The sequence below is a fragment of the Sorex araneus genome, chromosome 1 (assembly GCF_027595985.1).
Source record: "Sorex araneus isolate mSorAra2 chromosome 1, mSorAra2.pri, whole genome shotgun sequence".
In the NCBI taxonomy this organism is placed as follows: Eukaryota; Metazoa; Chordata; class Mammalia; order Eulipotyphla; family Soricidae; genus Sorex; species Sorex araneus.
Genome location: NC_073302.1, coordinates 446,677,981 through 446,701,649, shown reverse-complemented (window position 1 = coordinate 446,701,649; position 23,669 = coordinate 446,677,981). Strand labels below are relative to the sequence as shown.

General features: G+C 44.5%; 1 protein-coding gene across 1 annotated transcript; it reads right to left on the bottom strand.

Moving 5' to 3' along the window:
• Positions 1-315: 315 nt before the first annotated feature.
• LOC129403256 (GTPase IMAP family member 8-like) lies at positions 316-23,436 on the bottom strand. The gene is made up of 6 exons (XM_055129779.1): positions 23,375-23,436; positions 19,092-19,725; positions 17,942-17,975; positions 7,645-8,258; positions 2,085-2,739; positions 316-557 (listed from the first exon to the last, which is right to left on the bottom strand). The coding sequence occupies exons 1-6, from the start codon at positions 23,434-23,436 to the stop codon at positions 316-318; spliced, it is 2,241 nt and encodes a 746-aa protein (XP_054985754.1).
• Positions 23,437-23,669: the final 233 nt, after the last annotated feature.

Below are 23,669 nucleotides of genomic sequence, written 5' to 3'. Positions count from 1 at the left end.
TCCCATGCAGGGGCTTATCGCAGACTTTATCAGTCCTGGACTTCCCAGCCTGTCCTGAGGTGGCAGGAGTGGGTCTGGAGAAGTGGAAGTGGCATCTCTCCCCTCTCTGCTTCACATAAGTCACCGAGGGGAGAGGGGCGAGGGAAGGGGGCACCAGCGTCATTTTGAAATGAATAAAACGAAACATGGAGAGATGAAGTCTGAGCTTCATTCGTATTTATTTTTTCACTCAGCTGAATTTGTACATACATCCCTGAAGTCACCATATGAAGTGTTATGTAGAAACAAAAGTATCAATGGCGGCACTACATGTTCTTACAACTGGTTTAATCTTGAAGGGAACTTGGTAGATTCTCCCAGAAAGAAGCAGATGAGGTAGATCCTGTCCTCAAACCACGTGTAAAGTTTTGACACAGAGAACACCCGACACTCATCCTTGGGAGAAGATTCCAAGATTCCCTCTTCCACACCCCACCTGGAGGAGCACTCCACGCAGTCTTCTTCAGCATGGAGACAGGACAGAGCTGGGAGCCCAGGGCCAAACTGCCCCTGACCACCTAGACCTGGGTTCCCTTATATGAGACAGCGAGCTCCTGAGGAGGCCACGCGACACTAGTTCTCTAATTTCTGATTCTCAGGGATTTAAAAAAAAATGAAAGAGACAGTATAGAGGAGCGATTTCAATTTTTTTCCAGAAGTCTTATAATTTTTTGCGTATGTATCTAACCTGGGCAATTTTACCATATTCTGATTTTTCCCCTAGTTCATTCATGGTGTTGATTAACAACAAAATCTTTTGAATCCTCACAGACTCCTTTTTCCTTAACCCAAAAGGCAGGGTGAACCCCACCATCCCATCATTCTTGGAATGAGAAAGGCGCTGAGGATCAGCCACAAGAGCGACATGGCCCTGCGCCTGCCCGAGGCCAGTGGCCACTAGCCCTGGATAGTAGGACGGCCACGGGAGTCAGGCTCCTTCCAGCTGTCACTCTCAGCTCCTAGCTGGGCATGGGCTACTTTCAAGCATTTATAAATGGTTTCCCCTGGTTCTATGTAAATACCTTGTCCTTTGGACGCCTTGCCAACCTCTACTGGGTCATGGTGTCTACTGATTCCAACCTGCCCACATAACTGTTGTGACTCTTGAAGTGCTTCTGATGACAAACCCTTGAACTATGTTTATGAAACAGATTACCAAGCAGTGGAGTGAGTGGGGAAAGAGAGAAAGAAACTATAAACATCATAAGGACAGTGGTGAAGAGTTCTAGGCACTTTGGTACTGGTGAGGTATTTTGTACATCAAAACTATAAACATTAACACTATTATCACTGTGTTACCTAAACTACAAGAAAAATTAAAATTTAAGGCTGGAGAGATGGCCCAGGGGGTAAGGCACTTGTCTTACATGCAGGCACCTGCCCCGGGTTTGATTCCCAGAACCACTATGGTCACCTGAGCACTGTCAGGTGTGATTCCTAGGCACAGAGCCAGGAATAAGTCCTGAACACCACGAGTATAACCCAAACAACAAAAACAGAAGAATGATTTTTCAATTAAGTAAATATAGATCTATATAGCCTAGTCTCTGAAACATTTTTCTTGATTTTTCAACCTTATTTCTGCCTTCCTTTCTAACCCCCTACTATCTGCCCCAGCCAGCTCATTTATAACGCCCCAACAAACAGAAGGGTGATGAGGTGGGTGTTTACCTCTCAAACTCTCCAAGTCATAGGCCCTCTTCCTTTCGCTACATTCTACCATGCCTGTCCCCAGGCTGAAGGTCTCTAAATTTAAAAGGCCCTGGCTATACTAGACACCTTTGGGAACTTCGCTTTTTTGTTTGTTTGTTTGTTTCTTTATTTTGGGTGGCTACAACCATGGTGCTCAGGAGCTCCTCCAGGATGCTCCAGAAACCACGTGGTGGCAGGTTTTGAAACTTGCCTGCCACTCACAAGCTTGTGCCAAGCCCGTTGGATGATAGCTCCAGCCGTTGGTATCTGATTGGGTGTGGGATAGTCAGGGGGTCCCACCTGGCTATGCTCTGGGATCACTCCTGGATCGTGCTCAGTGAATCGTGCTTTACAGCTCTTGAGTTTCTTATGAGCTAACTCTTCTTCACCTAATGTATGTATCTCTCTGGAACTATTTCTTGAATCTTGTTTCTGAAATTTGTTTTTGGACTTTTCCTGAACACTTCTCATGTCTTTAATTCTCTGGCTGATCTCATCCAAAATAAAAGGATATCCACGCCCGTTATGGCTCTTTATCAGTTCATTGGCCATTGTCAGCAGAGCTGTCACCTGGGCTTCCCCAGATTCACCTGACTCTCTGTTATTAAAGGCCCAAACTCGCCCTCCACACTCTTCAACAGTCTTCCTAAGAGCTTTGCAATCTACACTCTTAATGTAATCTTCGATGCTGTCACCCCCTAGATCTTCCTTCCGGGTGAACAGCACAATTGTGTATTCCTTAACTTCCTTTCCAAAGACGGTCTCTAACTGCACCAAAACATTTTCATCCATTTGAGTGAACCTTCCCAGCTGGAACACCAGGACAAAGAGAATCTTGTTCCCTTCACAGCAGTGTAAACAGCGTTGGACCTCCTCTTCTAGCTGGGATGGACCCTCGGAGTCGCTGGGTATCAGGAGGAGGGAGGGTGTGTCCACAACCACCACTTCCTGTTCCCCCCACTTCTCCTTGCTGCTCTGGCAGGTCTTGGTAACCGACCAAGCACTGAGCTGTGAGGAGAACGCCGGCCTCCCAAGGATGGTGTTTCCAGTTGCGCTCTTCCCAGTCCCGCCCCTCCCCACAAGGACAATGCTCAGGGTATCTGTAGAAAGGGAAGAAGAAGAAAAAAATTAGTTGAGCAATACTCCTCAAAGTATTATGCAGATTCAATGTTGTCCCTATAAGGGCATCCATAATATTTTTCAAAGGAATAGACAAAACACTCCTGAAATTCATATGGAACTATAAACCCCCATGAATAGCTAAAGCAACCCTTGGGGGAAAGAAGACAGGCAGCATCACCTTCCCTAACTTCAAACTGTACAGCAAAGCAGTAGTAATTAAAACAGCATGGTATTGGAATAGAAACAGACCCGCAGACCAATGGAGCAGACTTGAATATGCCGACTCTCAAGTATATGATCATTTAATCTTTGATAAAGGAGCAATAAATGTGAGGTGGAGCAAGTAAAGCCTCTTCAACAAGTGATGCTGGGAAAACTGGACAAACGCATGCAAAAAAAAATGAACTCAGATCTCTGTCTAACGCCAAGCACAGAAGTCAAATCCAGATGGATTAAAGACCTCAGTGTCAGACCTGAATCCACAAGGTACGTGGAGGAAAATGTAGGCAGAACCCTCCATGATATTGAAGCTAAAAACATCTTCAAGGATGAAACACCACTGACCAAGCAGGTGGAACCAAACATAAACAAATTGGACTACATTAAACTAAGAAGCTTCTGCACCTCGAAAGAAACAGTGACCAAAATACAGAGAGCCCATGGAATGGGAAAAGTTATTTACCCAGTACCCATAAGATAAGGGGTTAATATCCAGGATATACAAACACTGGTAGAACTTTTCTAGAAAAAAACTTCCAACCACATAGAAAAATAGGGAAAAGAAATGAAGATATACTTCCTCAAAAATAAATGCAAACGGCCAAAAGGCACATGAAAAATTGCTCTACATCACTAATCATCAGGGAGATGCAAATCAAAACAACAATGAGGTATCATCTCACACCACAGAAACTGGCACACATCCAAAAGAACGAGAACAACCAGTGCTGGTGCAAAAGCGGGGAGAAAGGGACTCTCATTCATTGTAGGTGGGCATGCTGACTGGTCCAACCTTTCTGGAAAACAATATGGACATTCCTAAAAAAACTAGAAAATGAGCTTCCCTATGACCCAGCAATACGGCTTCTGGGAATATATCCCGAGGGTGCAAAAAAGCACAATAGAAATGACATCTGCACTTGTATATTTATTGCAGCACTGTTCACAATAGCCGGAATCTGGAAACAACCCATGTGCCCGAGAACAGATGACTGGTTAAAGAAAATTTGGTAGATCTTCAACAATGAAACACTATGCAGCTATTATAAAAGATAAAGTCATGAAATTTGCTTATAAGTGGATGGACATGGAGAGTATCATGCTAAGTGAAATGAGTAAGAAAGAGAGGGACAGACATAGAAAAACTGCACTCATTTGTGGAATATAAAATAACTTAATATGAGGCTAACACCCAAGGACAGTAGACAAGGGCCAAGAGGATTGCTCCACAGTTTGGAGGCCTGCCTCATGTGCTATGGGAGAAGGCAGCTAGAATAGAGAAGGGACCACTAAGTCAATGATGGTTGGAGGGATCACTCAGGATGGGAGATCTTTGCTGAAAGTAGAGTAAGGATCAAGCACAATGGCCTCTCAGTATCTGTATTGCAAACCATGATGCCCAAAAGTAGAGAAAGTGTAAGAAGGAAGGTCTCTTCCATGGAGGCAGGGGGTGGGGTGGGGAGGGGGTGGTAGGAGGAATACTGGGGACACTGATGGTGGAAAATGTGCATCAGTAGAGGGAAGGTGTTCAATCATCAAATGACTGAAACTCAATCATGAAAGCTTTGTAACTGTATCTCATGGTGATTCAATTAAAAATAAATAAATAACTAAATAAGGATTAAAAAAAGAAAAATTGGTTGACCTGAGTACACCTCTCCCAGTTAGACCACGTACTACATGAAAGGATGCTCAGAACACATAAGCACGCTCCTACCTGGAAGCTCCAGCCCCACACATAGAGATGACTTGTACGTCAGAATGTTTATTAACTCAGAAGCAGGACGTGGTACCCAGTCTCTGTCCAGTGCTAAGCCTGACAGGGAATTTGATCTCTTTTGCTCCTATTCTGGAATCTTCTCTGACGTCTTAGCACCCTGTGAGTGTTCTGGTTTTATCACTCATCTCCCACTCATCTGGCTCCAGCCTAATATTTTATCTTTGTCTTCTGTTTGTCTTAGGGCTTTGTCTTCCTCTACTGCACCTGAAGCAAAATATCTTCATTGCATTTGAAAAATTATTTTATTAGACTTTAGATTTTTATTAAAAAGCAATTAAATTACAGATACTGTGGAAGGATTGACACTTCCTTCAGCAGAATCATGCTAGCATGTATTTCTCATTTAAATCAACTTTGGGTCCAGGAGATAACAGGTGGGTGAGGGCACGTGCCTGGCCAGGCTTTCATCCCAAGCACTATACTGCCTCTGAGTATCAGGCATTGCCTGATACAGCCCTGGAGGTCCCTGAGTACTGCTACGGTGGCCACTGGGGTCTTTGGCACAGTAAGAACTTGGCAGTCCCATATCCTTCCTATTGGCCAAAATTTCTAAAATAAGCCACAGGCCCCCTGAGTTCCACTTGGAAGACAAGAAGAGCACTTTAAACTTCTGTTTAAAAATATTTTTTATTAGTTTATTTTTAATTCGAGAGTCATCGTGAGGGTACAGTTACAGATCCATACATCTTTGTGCTCATGTTTCCCCCATACAAAGTTCGATAACCCATCCCTTCACCAGTGCCCATTCTCCACCACCAGTAAACCCAACATCCCTCCCCCTCTCCCCAGTCCTGTCTCCCCTCACCCCACCCTGCCACTATGGCAGGGAATTCCCTTTTGTTCTCTCTCTCTCTGATTAGGTGTTGTGGTTTGCAATAAAGGTGTTGAGTGGCCATTGTGTTCAGTCTCTAGTCTGTATTCGGCCCGCATCACCCTTCCCCCACATGACCTCCAACCACATTTTACTTGGTGGTCCCTTCCCTGAGTTACCCAGAATGAGAGACCAGCCTCCAAGCCATGGAAGCAATCTCCTGGTACTTATTCCTATAAAAATATTTTAAGTTAAAATTTAAACTTGTGTTTAATTGTGTCTTCACAATAAGTCAAAAGCTATTCATTATCTTAATAAAGGATAATCCACTACCTTGGTTCTGTATGGTGTGCATGGAGAATAAATGTCCCTGTTAATGAAATGCCAGGTACAAAGATTTTACAATATGTTTGCTAGGGGTCCCTGTAGCTTGTGTCTGAGACAGACTGTGACCTGTCCATCCATTAGATCTTTTTATGCATCTCCTCAGCCATAAAGCCTTTGCCAAGTTACAAATATCCACCTCAACACATAAAGGAGAGAATTCTACCTAGGAGAAATTTTCAAATATCCTATCCTAAATCTCTAGTCTCATAGTTATGCTTAGAGGATGAAAAGAAGTAGACTGACCCTCTGACACCTCCATATTTGTCAGGTAATTTAGTCTCTACTTCCTAACTTCAGGATGACACTCAAGGCCCTCTGTCATTGATATCCCCTCTCACTGCCATTATCGAGAACTGTGACACCTCCATCTACATAAAGATCATCCATTTTGTTCCCTACAAATGCTGTGCTCAGGCCACCACTTAGACTTCAATTGAGTGTACTCTTGAGAATATCTTTCAACTTCCCATACCTGTAGCCATACTCTACCCATTCTCTGGATCCCACTGCAAGTAGTGTTTTCTCCGTGAATGTCCTACTCACTTTCTCACATGTCTCTCCTTTAAGAGGCTCCTGGCAACTGGCTCTCTCCATGCAGAACATGACAAGTCAATAAAAAGTTGCGTCTCAGATCCCCGAGCAAAGAGAAGCCCTTTCTCCTCTGCTTCAAACATTCTCATCTGAATAAGGCAAAGGGATGTGTAATGCTGAGTTGAAAGAATCTCCAACTGAGTGGGTAGAACATGTAAATAGAGGTATCTGGAGACTCCTGCCTAGGCAGTAGATATGACAGAATGATGGGGATTCCAAAACCCACCTAGTGCCATGTGGACCCTGCCCATGGGAGCATTCAAGATCCCTGAACTTATCAAATCAAAGTGGCCTCCCCTCTCCGATGGAGAAAAAAATCAAGAGACTCTACAAAGAGTCATAAAAGGATGCAGAGGGAGAATGACAGAATAAGAGACTGATAGAGAGACTGACATATGGAGAGAGAACTCAGTTCAAGAAAATAATAGGAGAAGCTGGAGCAACTGTACAGCAGGGGTGGCTCTTGCCTTGCATGCGGCCAACCCGGGTTCAATCCCTGCCATCCCATGTGGTCCTCCAACCTACCAGGAGAGATCCCTGAGTCCAGGGCCAAAAGTAAGCCCTGAACATCACCAGGTGTGGTCTAAACACACACACACACACACACACACACACAAAAGACTATCTTCTAACAAGTGCTGAGTCCTCAGCAACAGACACACTGTGAGGGAAAGAAGGAATAAGAAAGATTAACTCCTTCTCTCAAGACCTTCGCACCCACTTGAGAGAGAGGCTTATGGAAAGGACTAAACACCAGGCCAGGATAGCACCTGCGATTGCAGACACTCTGGTAAAATGTGATAAAGATGCATCCTCTCTGCTACTCACAGCACAGCCTGTAGTGCTCTCTCTAGCTCACACTCTCTTTCTCATTATCCTTACAGTTTTTCTAAATAAAACTATTTTATCTTTAATTTTCTTGAACATCTGTCTTTAACGTATTTTCTGCTCCTTTTTCAAAGAATGTAGAAAGATTTTCTGTGCATTGCTTACCTTCCTTTACCATGGCACATGGCTTATTCGCATTCTGCTGCGTCAGGCTCACGAGTTCTTGCAGGAGCTGATCCATCTGCTGCTGTTCCTCCTCCCCCACTGCTTTGTAGTTGGAGAATTTTTTATTTTTACACTCCCCGAGGAGGCTATTGAGAGAATCATCTCTATATTTTAATATTTTTGAACGCTGGCATCTATCTTCTTCCCTGGTGAGGAGAATGAACATGTGCTGAAAGACTTTGTTTCCAAAACTTCTTCGAATGATTTCCAGCAGATCTTCATCTTTCTTAGAGAATGAGTCCTTGGGAATCACCATCAGGAAGACATGGGGTTCCCCAAATGTGGATCTCTGAAACTCCTGCTGGAAGATATCTGGAGATGAGATGTCTGGAGTATCGATGATCAAAACCGTCCTCATATTCCAGACTCTACTCCAAGACTGAAATGTTGTGGTTATGGGCTTTTCACTGAATCCGGTGTCAAAGACCTGCTCCCCCAGAAGGCGATTTCCGACTGTGCTTTTTCCCACGCCGTGCTTGCCCACCAGCAGGACCCTCAGTACTGAGTCCTCAGTCTTGAGAGCTAGTTCACTGCTGGTCGACTGGAGCTGCATCTCCTCGGACCCTGTAGGGCAAAACGGGCAGACTCAGAGTCTCTATTTGCAGTTGAATATGGAGATGACAGGGATTGATTCTCATTTTTGCCAACTTTTATAGACAATTGTAGCAGGACTCTGAACCCATAAAACTCTGACCTGATCAGAAGATACCCAGTGAGTGGAAGCCAGAAAAGGGTCACAGGCAAATGCACCACTGCATAAAGTGTGAGATTGCCCAGAAATATAACCATATTAAACTTGGCCTTTGCTAGTCTTAAACCTTTAATTTCTCTCATTCCATTACTACAGTTTGATACTGGAACATGCTGGTAAATCCTACAGTTAAATTTACGGACTCTGAAATAATGGTGATGTTGGTAACACTATATTTATCAGAATGCTTGCTGGAAGAACTTAAACCTGATGAAGGAGGAGAAGTACCCAGTTACATGCCACAGAAAATCAGTTTCAAACCAAAGGGCAGTGTTGGTTCATGGCAGTTGTTACATGAAAAGAATAAAAGATGCTTATACTCATTTGCAATTTTTAACTGATGTAACAAAACCTGTGCAGATTGAAAACATCCTTGATCAAGAGGTCCAGACATTATCTAGTGGTGAACTGCAGCAAGTAGCTCTAGCCCTTTGTCTGGGAAAACCTGCTGATGTCTATTTAATTGAGGGAACATCTGCCTGTTTGGATTCTGCACTGAGACTGAAGGCTGCTCCACTTGTCAAACGTGTCATCCTACCGGCAAGGAAGAAGGCAATCTTTGTGGTGAAGCATGACTTGGTCATCTCCACAGACCTTCTCAATCCAATCATCATTTTTGATGGTGTTCTATCCAAGAACATACTCAGAAGTCCTCAAACTCTTTTGGCTGGCATAAATAAGTTTGTTTCTCGGCTTCAAATTACATTCAGAAGGGATCCAAACAACTATTGGCCAAGAATAAACAAACTCAACTCACTAAGGATGTAGAACAAAAGAAGAGTGGAAACTACTTTTTCCTGGAAGATTAGATTGTGAGAACATTCATAATCCATTTGTTAAAAATAAACATTGGGACTCTATTATCAAAGCAATCAGGTTTTATGCCTCACACACTGTGGATGTTGAAGGATAATTAATGTAACACCAGAAGCCAGTTGTGTTGCTAACTATAGTCTGAACATAGAAAATTCCACTTTTCCGCTTAATGACTTTTGTGTGTAACATTCTAAAATGAAGACATTTCCACCTTCAAAACTTACCTACAAGTTTCCATGATGTGAGAGAAGAATTTCAGTAGGTGTCTTATTTTGACTTACCAAATGCTGATCAGGGTTGCCCCTTTTAAAAAATCTTTGGAAAAAGTTTCTGGGCTTTCATGCTTCGTCAATAATGCCAGATCATGAAACTGCCCTTATATTTTAAAATCCAGTTGAAGACACCATTGATGAAGTTTGACAAATAAACACCAGGGTTATATTTGTTATTTGGTTTAAGCCTTTTGCACTATATATGTTTTCAGTGTCTTTAGCTTACAAAGGAAGATTACTTATATAAATAACAATTGTTGGAAATGACTATTTGTTACTAACTGTAAGCACTGTTTTATAATGTTTTTGGTGCTTTTGGTTATCTTTCTCAAAAATGATTTCGCTTCTATCTTCAGAAAATTCCTAGATTTACTCTGGATTGTGATGTTCTAGTTTTTTCAATGTAATATTCTTGAAATGTGTGTTTATATCAAGATTTAGGAAAAAAACATTTCTAAATACTATTTTCTTCCCTTAAAGGTACACGTTCAGAACCCATAGTGGGTGCCCATATGTCTGTAGTTTGTAAGGTGCAAATCTCAGATGACTCTGAAAAACTTCTCTGCAGACAACACTAATACAAACATAACCTCAGACAGCAGACAGACTCTATCCCTTCTACCAAATGTCAATAGAAAACACACTATAAAAATCTATTCGACTTTCTTTCTCGAGTTCTTTATTAAGAATTCCAATACTTGATCAAGTTCCTGCGTTGAAGCAGTAGATTCCAAATGTGAGAACACCTCTCTTCAACATAGTACTGGAAGTACTTTCGATAGCCATTAAACAAGAAAAAGAGATTAAGGGCATCCAGATAGGAAAGGAAGAAATGAAACTCTAACTATTCGCAGACGATATGATACTATAGCTAGAGAAGCCCAAAGCCTCTACTCAGAAACTCTTAGAAACAATAGACTTATACAGTAAGTTGCAGGCTACAAAATCAATACCCAAAAATCCATGGCCTTCCTATACACAAACAATGAGGTAGAGGAAAGGGACATGAAAAAAAGGCATCCCATTCACAATCATGCCCCAGAAAATCAAGTACCTCGGAATCAGCTTAACCAAGGAAGTAAAAGACCTCTACAAAGAAAACTCTAAAACGCTATTCCATGAAATAAAAGAGGACATGAGGAAATGGAAACATATACCCTGCTCATAGATAGGGAGAAACAAAGTTGTAAAAATGGCAATACTCCCCAAAGCATTATACAGATTCAATGCGATCCCTGTAAGGATACCCATGACATTCTTCAAAGAAACGGATCGAGCAATTCTAAAATTCATATGGAACAACAAACGTCCACGGATAGCTAAAACAATTCTTGGGAGAAAGACTATGGGAGGCAGCACCCTCCCCAACCTCAAACTTTATTACAAAGCAGTAACAATTAAAACAGCATGGTACTGGATTATCTTTTGGTAATAAAAGATTTTCCTTTGTTTGGTCAAAAACAAAGGCAGACCCGCAGACCAATAGAACAGGGTGGAATATCCCTACACAGAAGCCCAAATGTATGAGCATCTAATCTTTGATAAGGGAGAAAGAGATGTGAAGTGGAGCAAAGAAAACCTCTTTAACAAATGGTGCTGGCACAACTGGACAACCACATGCAAAAGAATGGGCTTAGACCTCGACCTGACACCATGCACAAAAGTCAGATCAAAATAGATTAAAGACCTCAACATCAGACCACGAACCATAAGGTACATTGAAGACAAGGTCGGCAAAACCCTCCACGATATTGAAGATAAAGGTATCTTCAAAGATGACATGGAACTAAGCAATCTAGTAGAAACAGAGATCAACAAATGGGACTACATTAAACTAAAAAGCTTCTGCACCGCAAAAAATACAGTGACCAGAATACAAAGACTATCTACAGAATGGTAAAGGATATTTACACAATACCCATCAGGTAAGGGGTTAATATCAATGGTATATAAAGCGCTGGTTGAACTCTACAAGAAGAAAACATCCAACCCCATCAGAAAATGGGGTGAGGAAATGAACAGAAACTTTCCCAAGGAAGAGATACGAATGGCCAAAAGGCACATGAAAAATGGCTCTACATCACTAATGATCGGGGAGATGCAGATAAAAACAAGCATGAGATACCACCTCACACCACAGAGACTAGCACACATCCAAAAGAACAAAAGCAACCACCGTTGGAGAGGATGTGGGGAGAAAGGGACCCTTCTACACTGCTGGTGGGAATGCCGATTGGTTCAGCCCTTTTGGAAAACAATATGTACGATTCTCAAAAAATTATATATTTAGCTCCCATTTGACCCAGCAATATCACTGCTGGTAATATATCCCAGAGAAGCAAAAAAGTATAGTCGAAACAACATCTGCATTTATATGTTCATCGCAGCACTGTTTACAATAGCCAGAATCTGGAAAAAAACCCGAGTGCCCTAGAACAGATGACTGGTTGAAGAAACTTTGGTACATCTATACAGTGGAATACTACGCAGCTGTCAGAAAAAAGGAGGTCATGAATTTTGTATTTAAGTGGATCAGCATGGAAAGTATGAAATGAGTCAGAAAGAGAGAGACAGACATAGAAAGATTGCACTCATCTGTGGAATATAGAATAACAGAATAGGAGACTAACACCCAAGAATACTAGGATAGTAGAAATAAGTACCAGGAGGTTGACTCCATGGTTTGGAGGCTGGCCTCACATTCTGGGGAGAGGGCAACTCAGAGAAGTGATCAAGTATAATGCAGTCGGAGGCCATGCGGGGGAAAGGTGATGCGTGCTGAATGTAGACTAGAGACTGAACTTAGTGGCCACACAACACCTTTATTCCGAACCACAACACCTAATTAGAGAGAGAGAACAAATGGGAATACCCTGCCACAGTGGCAGGGTGGTGTGGGGGGAGATGGGATTGGGGAGGGTAGGAGTGATGCTGGGTTTCCTGGTGGTGGAGAATGGGCACTGGTGAAGGGATGGGCTCTCGAACTTTGTATGAGGGAAACATGAGCACAAAAATGTATAAATCTGTAACTGTACCCTCACGGTGATTCACTAATTAAAAATAAATTAATTTAAAAAAAAGAAAGAAATGGCATAAACCCTTAAGAACTATTAAGAAACATTACTTTCTGCCACAACCTTTTCATTAATTTCAGGCTTGTGAGTTTCACCTTCCTTGTTCCTGCTTCTTAGAAAATTAGGAAATTTGCTCTCCCTAAAGCAAAAGCCCCCAAAGGTGACAAAGGACAGTCTTGAGGTGCAGTCGTGTACCAGGAAGACAGTACTAGAACAGCTTAGAGGACATTAAAGGCTCTAAGATATATTGCTCCCAGAAGAGACTGATAGAATTATTGATACATTTGAAAATAGCACAGAAAAGCAGAGGTTGGAATAGAAGTGTTGAAGTGGAGCTTCATAAGAAATATATTCAGAGAAAAGTAAACATAGGAATAAATAAAATATATTAAAACCAGAGAAAATAAAGAAATTGTGCAGGAAAGAAACAATTATTCTTTGCCATATAGCTCAGTGAATAAGATTAACATAGAATCATAAAAGCTGTAACTTATAGGCAAGGATGGAAATTCAGATCAGCATGTTTGTGTGGACCCAGTAAAGAATAAGAGTAAATTAACTTCTTTTATGATGAGAGGTAAACAAAAAACAAAAACAGGTAGTGCTTACGTGACCAAAAAAAATAAAAACATCAAAAACTGGCATTAGACAAGCAGCTTACCTAGATTCGATTCTCAGTACCCCATATGATCTCCAGAGACTGCCAGGGGTGACCCCCTTAGCACAGATCCAGGAGTAAGCCAAGAGCACTATCAGGTGTATCCCCAAAACAAAAAAAAATGGTTTGCATTTCTCTTTTTTATTTAGTTATTTGCTTTTTAGGCCACATCCAGTGGTGTTCTGTGGTCATTTTCAGCTGAGTCTGTTGGACTATGTAGTGCTGGGAACCAAATGTAGACCTCTTCATGCAAAGCATACATTTGGCCCTCTGACCTATCTGGACCATGAACACGATTGTATTTGTGATAATATAAATTTATATATGTGAAAAGCTCTGAGAATGTGCGTACATGTGAAATTTTATGAGTAAACTTCTTAGCATACTTGTGAAAAAAATGTGAGAATATCAATATTCTGACTAATGCCCTGAACTGGGACTAACTTCTTCCCTGGGTGGGGCAAGTATGGTGGGCAAGGAGGGGGAATTACAAGTTAGACTGACTTTTAAGCTTCCTTGAAATGTCAGACATTTTCAGTAATACGCAAATGGATCAAAGGCATTGTTAAGTAGGTCTCAGTCTAAATCTTTCCAAAAATAACCTAATCTATTAATAGTTGAGGTTTTTTAATATAGAGAAAAATGTGGGCTAGTTATGATTTTCCTCACACTACCCTTCAGATATTACTAATGTCTGCATTTACTCTATCTTTGTGTTTTTATTCTTGGGCACTTAACTAAGTGTAAATATATAAAGAGTTTATTTTGTACATAAACGGGATTATGCTAAAATAAGCAGTGCCTATTTTTAAGGATAGGTTAAATCTTTGAATTATTTCAAATATATTGAATAAAATATGAAAAAACTATAATTAAAATGCTTCTTAGTTGTATATTCACATAATAGATATTATTTCAGGGTTAAGAATAAAAGAGTTGGGGCTGGAGTGATACCACAGCAGTTAGGGTGTTTGCCTTGCACGTGGCCAACCCAGGTTCAATGCCCGGCATCCCGTATGGTCCCCTGAGCACCGCCAGGAGTAATTCCTGAGTGCAGAACCAGGAGTAACCCCCGAGCATCGCTGGGTGTGACCCAAAAAGCATAAAAAAAGTTATCACACTTATCAAATGTGATCATATGTTGTTGAATTATAGTTCTAAGCTTTTTAAGAAGTAACATTAGTTTGTCCTTTCTCCCCCACAGGAAGCTTAGGCTTTTGAGTTATACTCACCACAGTTCTCCTGAGGCATACCAAAGTTCCTTGGGGCACTTCCAATTCTCAGTTTTTATCTTTAACCTCTCCTTTGTGCTCTTCTTCCCCTGTCTGTTTATCACAAATATCCCCCAATCAGACCCTATAATCTACAGGTCAAATCTCCTGATGGTTCTAGAGTTTGTGTGTGCAAGTAAAATATTGCTTTTCTCTTTCCTTTATGTCCTTTGCATAGCTTATTTTAGAGCAACATCCTTTCTGTATAGACACAGGAAGATAGCTAATGCTATGATTTTGTAACATGGGAGTTAACTGACTCCGAATAATATTTACTTCTGGGCATCTGTCATACTTACTTGACTTAAGCCTCAGTTGCCCTTAGTTTCTAACACCCCACAAAAGGGTCTCACCGACGGACATAGATGGACCTATGCCAAGCCTGGCATCAGAAAGGGACAGTCTAAGCACCATAAGAAGTATAATAAGTTAAGAGCATGGTCAGGGAGAAAACCAACATGAGCCAAAAAGAAGCGATTGAATAAGGACCCTACTGGGGTTAGGAAAAACTAACCTGGTCTGAGGACTGTAGTCTGGGATATATAGGGAGATGTCTCCAGGAAGAGCCACCTTTTAAGCTTAATTTATCTCTTACTGTGTTCATACAAAATGACTAGAAATATTATTCAATCACAATCAATCACAAAATCCCGTTAATTTCTCGAGCGGACTCAGTAACCTCTCAATTCGTCCTTTCCCTGAGATCTTAAAAGTCTCTCTCGACTCAGCCCTCCCAATGATGTCGCACTGGAGGCTCTTTCAGGGTCAGGGGGATGAGATCCAGCTTGTTACTGGCTTTAGCATATGAATACACCATAGGAAGCTTGCAAGGCTGTCCCATGTGGGCAGGAAACTCTCAGAAGCTTGCCAGTTTCTCCCAGAGGAAGAAGTAGGCTACAAGATACAAGAAGTAGGCTACAAGATACAAGAAGTAGGCTACAAGCTTCTGGGAGCTTGCTTTTAAGTCTCTGGATGTTGGCTGTTGATGGAATTACACACACCTGGGTTCTTCTGCCGGTACCTTCATGCGTGAGGCCTGTCCGAATGTGTGGAGAGGGGCCTCGAGCATGGCTGTGGCTAGGTTCTGGTGATCTTCTTGCCCGCGTGTCTGGCTGTCTTACCCGGGGCCCCTCGGAGGGGATGGGCTCCAGCTTCCCTCCCCACCCTGAGCAGAGCTTCCAGTAGCCGAAGAAATATTATTAAGAAGTAAAATTGATATGATTGTTTAAATGGATTATTAACAAAGGAAAGGAGAAAACAATAGTCCTTAGGTGAAATTCCACCCTTAGTAGGATCTACTCATAGGAATCTAGCGAGCTCGAGCCCCTAGATGAGATTCTGTCCTTGGGTAAATCTCCTAGAAGAACTTCCCCCAAAGGAAGGGCTTTACATCTCTTCATAGATTATGATAATGTTCAATCACACCTATGTGTAATTGCTACCCCCCAATTCTTCATGATTTCTCTCTATAACTAACTCTGTGAGACTTGAATAAATGGCCACTGGTTACCAACCAACCCCTGGCCCCATTCTTCCATCCATCATCAGCTGCCTGGGGGGACAGTGACTGACCTCAGTCATACCTGGGATCCCCAGGTCACCACGGGACAGTGACCCCCCCAAACAATGACAATAAATGTCAAAAGTCATCACACTTAATGGTGATTTTATCTAAATTGTGACTTTATCTAAATGTTTATCTAATACTTTAAATGGTGATTAGATATATAGACATGTCAAAGTATACTTATCAAAAGTCATTATACATGTCGAAACTCATCATACTTAAGACTATCATGATATGATTGTCTTAGTCCATATAAATTATACCTCAATGAGTTACTGTGAAACCTAAACAATAGGAACCAGAGAGATTGCACAGGGGATAAGCAGTTTGCCTTGCATGAGGCCAACCCTAGTTCAATCCCAGCACTGTCAAGTGTGATTTCTGAGCACAAAGCCAAGACTAAGCCTTAAGTAAAGCTGAGTGTAACCCCAAAACCAAAAAAATAGAATCAAACATATATTTCTTGGGTCCAGAGAGAGTACAGTGGGTACACAGCCAATACTGGTTTGATCTCTGGCATCTCATATGGTGCTCAAGCACAGTCAGGAGTGATCCCTAAACCTAGAGTCAGAAGTAAGCCCCAAGCACCATTGGGTATCTTGAAACACACACACACACATCTCATAAAGTCCTATATCCATACATCTCCTGTCCCAAATACTTTTCCCAGGAGCTACAATTAACACCAAGTCAATGAGCTAAACAAAGTACAGGTAGCATCTCGATGTGGTCACTGAGTCTGAGTCCTTCAGGCCCTATCATGAGGGTCTTATCTCTAGGTCTGAGCACCAAGATGGGGAGAGGAAACAGATATGCATTTAAAGTATCAGCTGAAAGGCTACTGATACCATGGAACCTAGTGAACACAGTTCACACAAGCCCACATCCTACACACAGCCCTTTCTCTCACCCTCACTCTGAGGCTTCCCATCGTGTTCCATTGCCTCCTTGCCAACAGTCAATGAACCCAATTCTTTTCAGTGATAACTTTATGTCTGGGGAGTGAGACTGAAGGGCACTGATAGAACTGAATGTTGCATATGTTGGAATTTGAGTTTCCATATTTCTGGTTAAATTGACTCATCTGTAAAAATGGGAATATTGGTAATACCATTTTCCTTATAAGGGTTATTATGAAGATGATATTTTATATATTCTAAGTATTAAATGGTATATATTCTGTTGAGTGATGTATTTAATTTCTCAGTGCGTAATGTCACCTTAAATCAATATCATTATTTGATTAATAACTTTGGAAATTATTGGGCATAAGGATAGAGAAGTAATCTATTTTGTTCACCATTGAATATTTACTTATGGCATAGAGCTGGTCCATAAATAACCTGAGAGCTGATCAGTGAGGCAATGGCCAAATCAGCTGTATTTGCCCCTATTTGGACACAACTCCAGCAAGTACATAGAATGAGGTAGATCTCTGCATACTGACAAATCCAGTGCACACAAGAAGTGCCACTTTTGGTCACCATTACACTAAAGATTAAACTCTATGAGCCAGAGTTACCCATGAAGTAATTATTTCTATTTTTTCAGACGGAATAAAAAATGGATCATGGTTAACCAGGATCCAGAAAGAAGAAGCAGAGTCAGGCCCAACTCCATAAGATTTCAGAGGAGGTCAAGAGATCTCTTATCACACCCTTGGCTGGTGCTACACCACTGCACACATTAAAAGTCTCCTTGGGGAACCAACTACAGGCCTGATCTGAGGGAGGTCTTCAGGGTGCATTTCTGTCCTGACTAATCTACTTTCCTTTCGAATGTATAATACATTTAAATGAATATAAAATTGAACTCAAAATATTTGAAGATTATCTTACCACGTGAATTGTCATGTCTTTCATTCATAATATCCTGGAAAATAAAGGCAGAAATTACATACAGATCGGTATGATCCCGTCTCTCTACTAAGTGTTCGGAACTTAGTAGATGCTTCATAAACTCATCAGAGTTTCCTCTCCTTGCTTCCTGTTTGGGCATCAAACTCATACATTCCAAGAAGTCCCACTTTGACCAAAAGCAGCCCCCTGTGATGAGTTTTTGCTTGTTTTCCTTTCTCTGGCACTTAAATTAATAGAATTTCCCATAGCAACATTTTCTTACAGCAAAGCAGAAATACCTGTGTTTCTGCACAGAAACCACTCCAATTGAATGCAAGCTGCTCAAAAAGTCTGCGTTTGTGTGTAGTTACAAACGCCTTTTTCATTAAATACTGGATTAAGGAGTAAGGGAAAAGGACAGGTGAGGATGGAGTGATTGGAAGGCTCTTGGCAAGACAGCAGGGATGAGTAAACAGCCTGACAGGACCAGTAGATGGAAGAAGGAAAGGAGAGAAGTAGGTGGGTGACGGGCACGTTGGTCACATGAGACTTGACTTTGAGGATATCTGAGGTGAGCGGGCAGTGGTCTGACGCTGACGTCTGGGTCTAGGCTGGATGAAAATGGCAAGCACCTGACTTAAGAAGAAAAGCAAAGTATTACAGTGTTAAGACAAAAACACAAAAGGTTTGAATATCAAGCTTGAGACCCTCTAAGAGGGTGAGTAAATTGGTCAGAGTCAGCACGGGAAGAGGGACAGAGAAGGAGTCACCTCAAAGCTGTATTAATGCGGGATGCAATGGGGAGAGAATTGAGGAAAAGTGAGACTACATCGAAAGATGCCAATGTCAGAGCCCATGAAAAGGGTCGGTGATTTCCGGGATCCAAGGAACAGAAAGTAGAGACTAGAATAGGTGATGTTATTGAAGCCAAGGGGACAGAGGGCATAGGAGTCATCACTAAATCCTACTTTGCCAACAGAGTCCCGAGGGGACTATTTAAAGGACCCTACTCTGCGCCCCTCTTCCCAGAGTATGGTAACCATCCGCTAAAGGAAACCTCTCTTCCATGAAGTCCCACTTACTCGCGCCTCTATTGTCCCACTCGCTCTAGCATCACAGTGGTACTGGAGACATGGGCATGAGTTCTCACCTGAAATTCACTGTGCTCGTTTCCGAGGTCCAGGCAATAGGGCTGTTCTCCGTTCTGGTCCACCAGACCCTTTACCTTGCAGAGGAGCTCGGACACCTGCGCGTCCCTCTCCGTCCCCGAGGCCTTGTTGTCGATAGCGCAGTACCGGCCCCCGCAGTCCTGCACCAGCGCCTTTAGGGCCTTGTCGCTCTCCACGAGCTCATGCAGGGAGTCCTCCCCCAACTCATCCTTCCTGGTGAAGACCACGATGCTATGCTTCCCGGTCTCCCGTCCAAACCTGGACTTGGCGCGATGGAAGGTTTCCGCGTCCTCTGTCATGAACTTGCTGATGGGGATGACCAGAAGCAGCGCATGGGGGCCGGGAGCTGAGAGCTCCGCGCAGCGCTGAAGGTGGCCACGCTGGGCCTCGGCACTGACGCTCGAGGAGAACAGGTCGGGGGTGTCTATGACCACGAGCTCTAAGTCCTGCACAGCCCCGTGCGCGCTCTGGCACTCTCTGGTGACCGCCTGCGCCCTGAATCTGGACGCAAACGCCTCCCGGCCCAGGATGCTGTTCCCCGTGGCACTCTTCCCCGCGCCGTGTTTTCCCAGGAGGAGAAGCCTCAGGTCCGGCTGCCCAGTGCTCTGGCTGCTCCTGTTAAGGGGCAGAAGCAGCACGTGGACCTTCCCTTCCCAGCGACCTGCAAGGGACCCTCTCTGGGAACCCGACTGTCCTTGGGGCCCTGCACCCTGAGGTGCCTGGGACGGGCTGGGAAACCGTCTCTGCGCGCTTCCTCTGGGGCAAACCCGATTTCCGGGGGTTCACTAAAGGCTTGTTTTGTCGTTAGGACCCACCAGCCCTTATACATGCATGTTCCTCACTCTCTCTCCAATGGTGGCCACCTCCAAACTGTGTTTCCTTCCTGGGCCTGCCCTGCCCTGCCGGATGGCCCCCAGCCTTGTGCTGCGGTGGCACATTTATGTGACTTTAATACTTGGGGCCCTCTGTGAATATCCCAGAGCCCCATAAGAGAGTCGGGAGTGCCAGGGGGGGGGGCATTTCTCAAGCCCTGACTGAGAAATGTTGGCAAACAGCAAGGACCAATGTTAGAACTATGGATACAGTAAAGAACAAATGTTCAAAGTATGGATTTCCAGTATCCAGCCTAGACCTACCAGATCAAGACCACAAAGGAAGGAGCCATAGGAGTGGTGCTCACCCTATGTGAGGAATCACTTGATGCAGCCCTGGGGGACCCTCAGCACTCTCGAGTGTGGCCATCTGCAGTCAACTCAACTCTAGATAAAGGCTTTCATAAAATAATTCTCAAAATTTGGGGCTGGAGACAGTCACAGACATAGTACAACAGGGTGTTTGCTTTGTATGTGGCCCACCCAGGTTAGATCTCTGGCATCCCATATGGTTCCCTGAGTCCTGTAAGAAGTGCTCTGTGAGCAAAGAGCCAGGAGTAACCCCTTGACACTGCTAGGTTTGGCAAAAAAAAATGGGGATCAGAGTAATAGTACAATAGGTAGGGTATTTGCTTGCATGCAGCCAACCCAGGTTCCATCCCTGGTATCCAATATGGTCCCCCAAGCACTGTCAGGAGTAATTCCTGAGTGCAGAACCAGAAGTAACCCCCAAGTGTCACCAAATGTGATCTCCAAAAAGCAAATTATTCTCAAAATTAGGCAACTTACCCTGCAAAGGGCTGGAGCGATAGCACAGCGGGTAGGGCATTTGCCTTGCATGTGGCTAACTCAGGTTCGATTCCTCCGTCCCTCTCAGAGAGCCTGGGAAGCTATTGAGAGTATCTCGCCCACACGGCAGAGCCTGGCAAGCTGTCTGTGGCATATTTGATATGCCAAAAACAGTAACAAATATCACAATAGAGACATTACTGGTGCCCACTCAAGCAAATCCATGAACAATGGGAGGACAGTGCAGTGGTACAGTCCAATCCTGCAAAGAATGCCAAGCCAGTGAATCTATCAGGTACACAGGTCCAAACTGAGAATTCTGGGCCTTCTCAAAATGGGGGTAGGAGATACCCCCCTCCTCCCGCTGGAGGACCAGCAGGTCCTATTATCACCGTCTTCTGGCATAAAAACGGCCCAGCTGCACAACTGAACCTCTTCAACATGCCAAGCCACCAAGTCATTGCAGGTCCTAGAGCACACGGCCGCGAGACACCTCCAAATTTCATAGCACTGCAGCCCAGTGGAATCACTGCAACTTGGATGGGAAAGCTGCACAGAAGCCCACCGAGCTCAGTGAACAAAAACAGTAACACAGAAGCCTCCACTAGCACCAACCAGCTCTGTGCATCCTCAGACAAGGACCTTAGTGACATCATGTGAGTTACAACAATTATCACAAATTGGCTTTTATGATTTATTTTCTGACAGGTCCTTGTTAAGTAAGCAATATAAAGCAAATACTGAGACCAGAGAGATGGTAGGGCAGGTAGGGAGCTTGCCTTGCATGTGGCTGACCCAGGTTTGATCCTCAGCACCACGTATGGTCCCCAAAGCATGGCCGGAGTGATCTATGAGCACTGTTGAGTGTGTCCACCCACACCCCCCCAAAAAAAAGATATTAATATTTTCTGACTGGTAAGAACTGGTTTCTTTCTACACAGGACTTACCCTATAAATTGCAAAACCCATTTCTTCTTCCTCCTCCTAGTAACCACAGCCATTTTAACTAAAATCCAATGAATTCAAAGAAATACAACCTACAATGAGTCCCAGGTCTAGGCAAAGACCTCAGCAACCCCAACCCGTCACATTTTACCCCGTACAACCCCTTAAACAGACACGGGGCCCACATGTGTGATATGTAAACCCCACAGAAAGGCCATTTCCTGCTAACTAGCAGCGTTTCTGCTGCGACCACACACCCCAGCTGCCCGGCTCCCTCTCTCCTTCCCTGCTTGCTCACTGTGCTCCTGTGTCTGTTCTCCACTTACCCTGGGTGGGGAGCTCCAGAGAAGCACCCTTCCCCCCACCCCACCCCACCCCACCCCGCCCTGCTCCGTGTCCTGGGCCCTAACCCCCGGCCTGCACACAGTGGTGCTCAGTGAGTGCTGATGGGAAACAGCGATATGGCAGGTGGCAGGAGGGTAGCACACAGCTCTCGGGGCCCTCAGGTGTGGAGAGGGGACTCAGGTGGCCCAAATGAACAGGAACACACAAATGCTCCCGTTATAGTATCCTGAAGAAGTGAAGTGAGACTTTTGGGCGGAAATTTTTTTTTTAGACTTCAGTAGGTAGCACCATAGCACTGTAGTCCCTGTTGTTCATCGATTTGCTCGAGTGGGCACCAGTAACGTCTCCATTGTGACACATGTTACTGTTTTTGGCATATCAAATACACCACGGAGAGCTTGCCAGGCTCTTCCATGGGGGCGGGATACTCTCAGTAGCTTGCCAGGCTCTCTGAGAGGGATAGAGGAATTGAACCCGGGTTGGCCGCGTGCAAGGCAAATGCCCTCTCCGCTGTGCTATCGCTCCAGTCCACTCCAGTGGGTAAGAAAGCTAAAAGAAGCAGAGAAAATCCAACAGGTCTGAAAAAGGAACTTATTTTCCAAAGAGGCAGCTCTCGCGCACATGCGCTCGTTCTCTCTCTCTCTCTCTCTCTCTCTCTCTCTCTCTCTCTCTCTCTCTCTCTCTCTCTCTCTCACACACACACACACACACACACACACACACACACAAATTGCCCAACCCAAGCACAGAGAAGAAAGGCCAGAACAGAGCGAGCTGCCCTTCCCTCCCCTCCCCTGTGCTCCCTTCCCCTCCCCTCCTCTCCCCTTCACTCCCCCCTTTCGTCTCCCCCACCCACCCAATCCCCCTCTAACAAGGCTGAGCAATAGAGAGAAATAACTGATTCTCTCCAGACCTCTGGCAGAGGCTTTCTGAGATATTCCCCGGAGGGCGCTTCAGCACCCACCCAAGTTTTCCAGGATGTCAGGATTGTCCCTGAAGTCCAGCTCAGGGGTCAGAGAAGCTGCTGGGTAAGCCTGGGCCCCCAGCAGGGCAGACCCCCTCCCTGCCCTCTGCTGGCCTCAGGACCTCAGTCCCAGGGTCTAACACCCCAAGGAACAGGACCCATCAGCAGGACCCGGGGCTGCGCCCCGCACTGCTCCCTCCCCGTGACCTGCTCCCCCAAAATCACAGGGCCCTGAGCTGGGGCCAGAGGACCCAAGGGAGCCCCTGAAATCCAGCCCTAGGGAGACTCCTGGCCCTTCTCTGGCTGCAGCTCTCCAGCCCGCCCCCCGTGTCCGAACTGACCCCCTTACCTGGGCACTGCGCCCGGGCCCCTGGCAGCCTCCGGATCCCCAGGGACTCCCGGCATCTCCATCTCGGCTGCTCCCGAGGTCTGCTGGCGAGCTGGAGGGGCGGGCGGGGCAGCGGGCAGGGGCAGCGGGCAGCGGGCAGGGAGAGCGGGCAGGGGCAGCGGGCAGGGAGAGCGGGCGGCGGCCAGGGCTTCCTGGCTGCGTCTCCCAGACTCGGTTCGGGCAGCTCCTGACCCGGCCTCGGCGTCACGCACTGGGGGCCGAGCAGGTTGGGGACAGGCGCCCCGGCTCAGCTCTG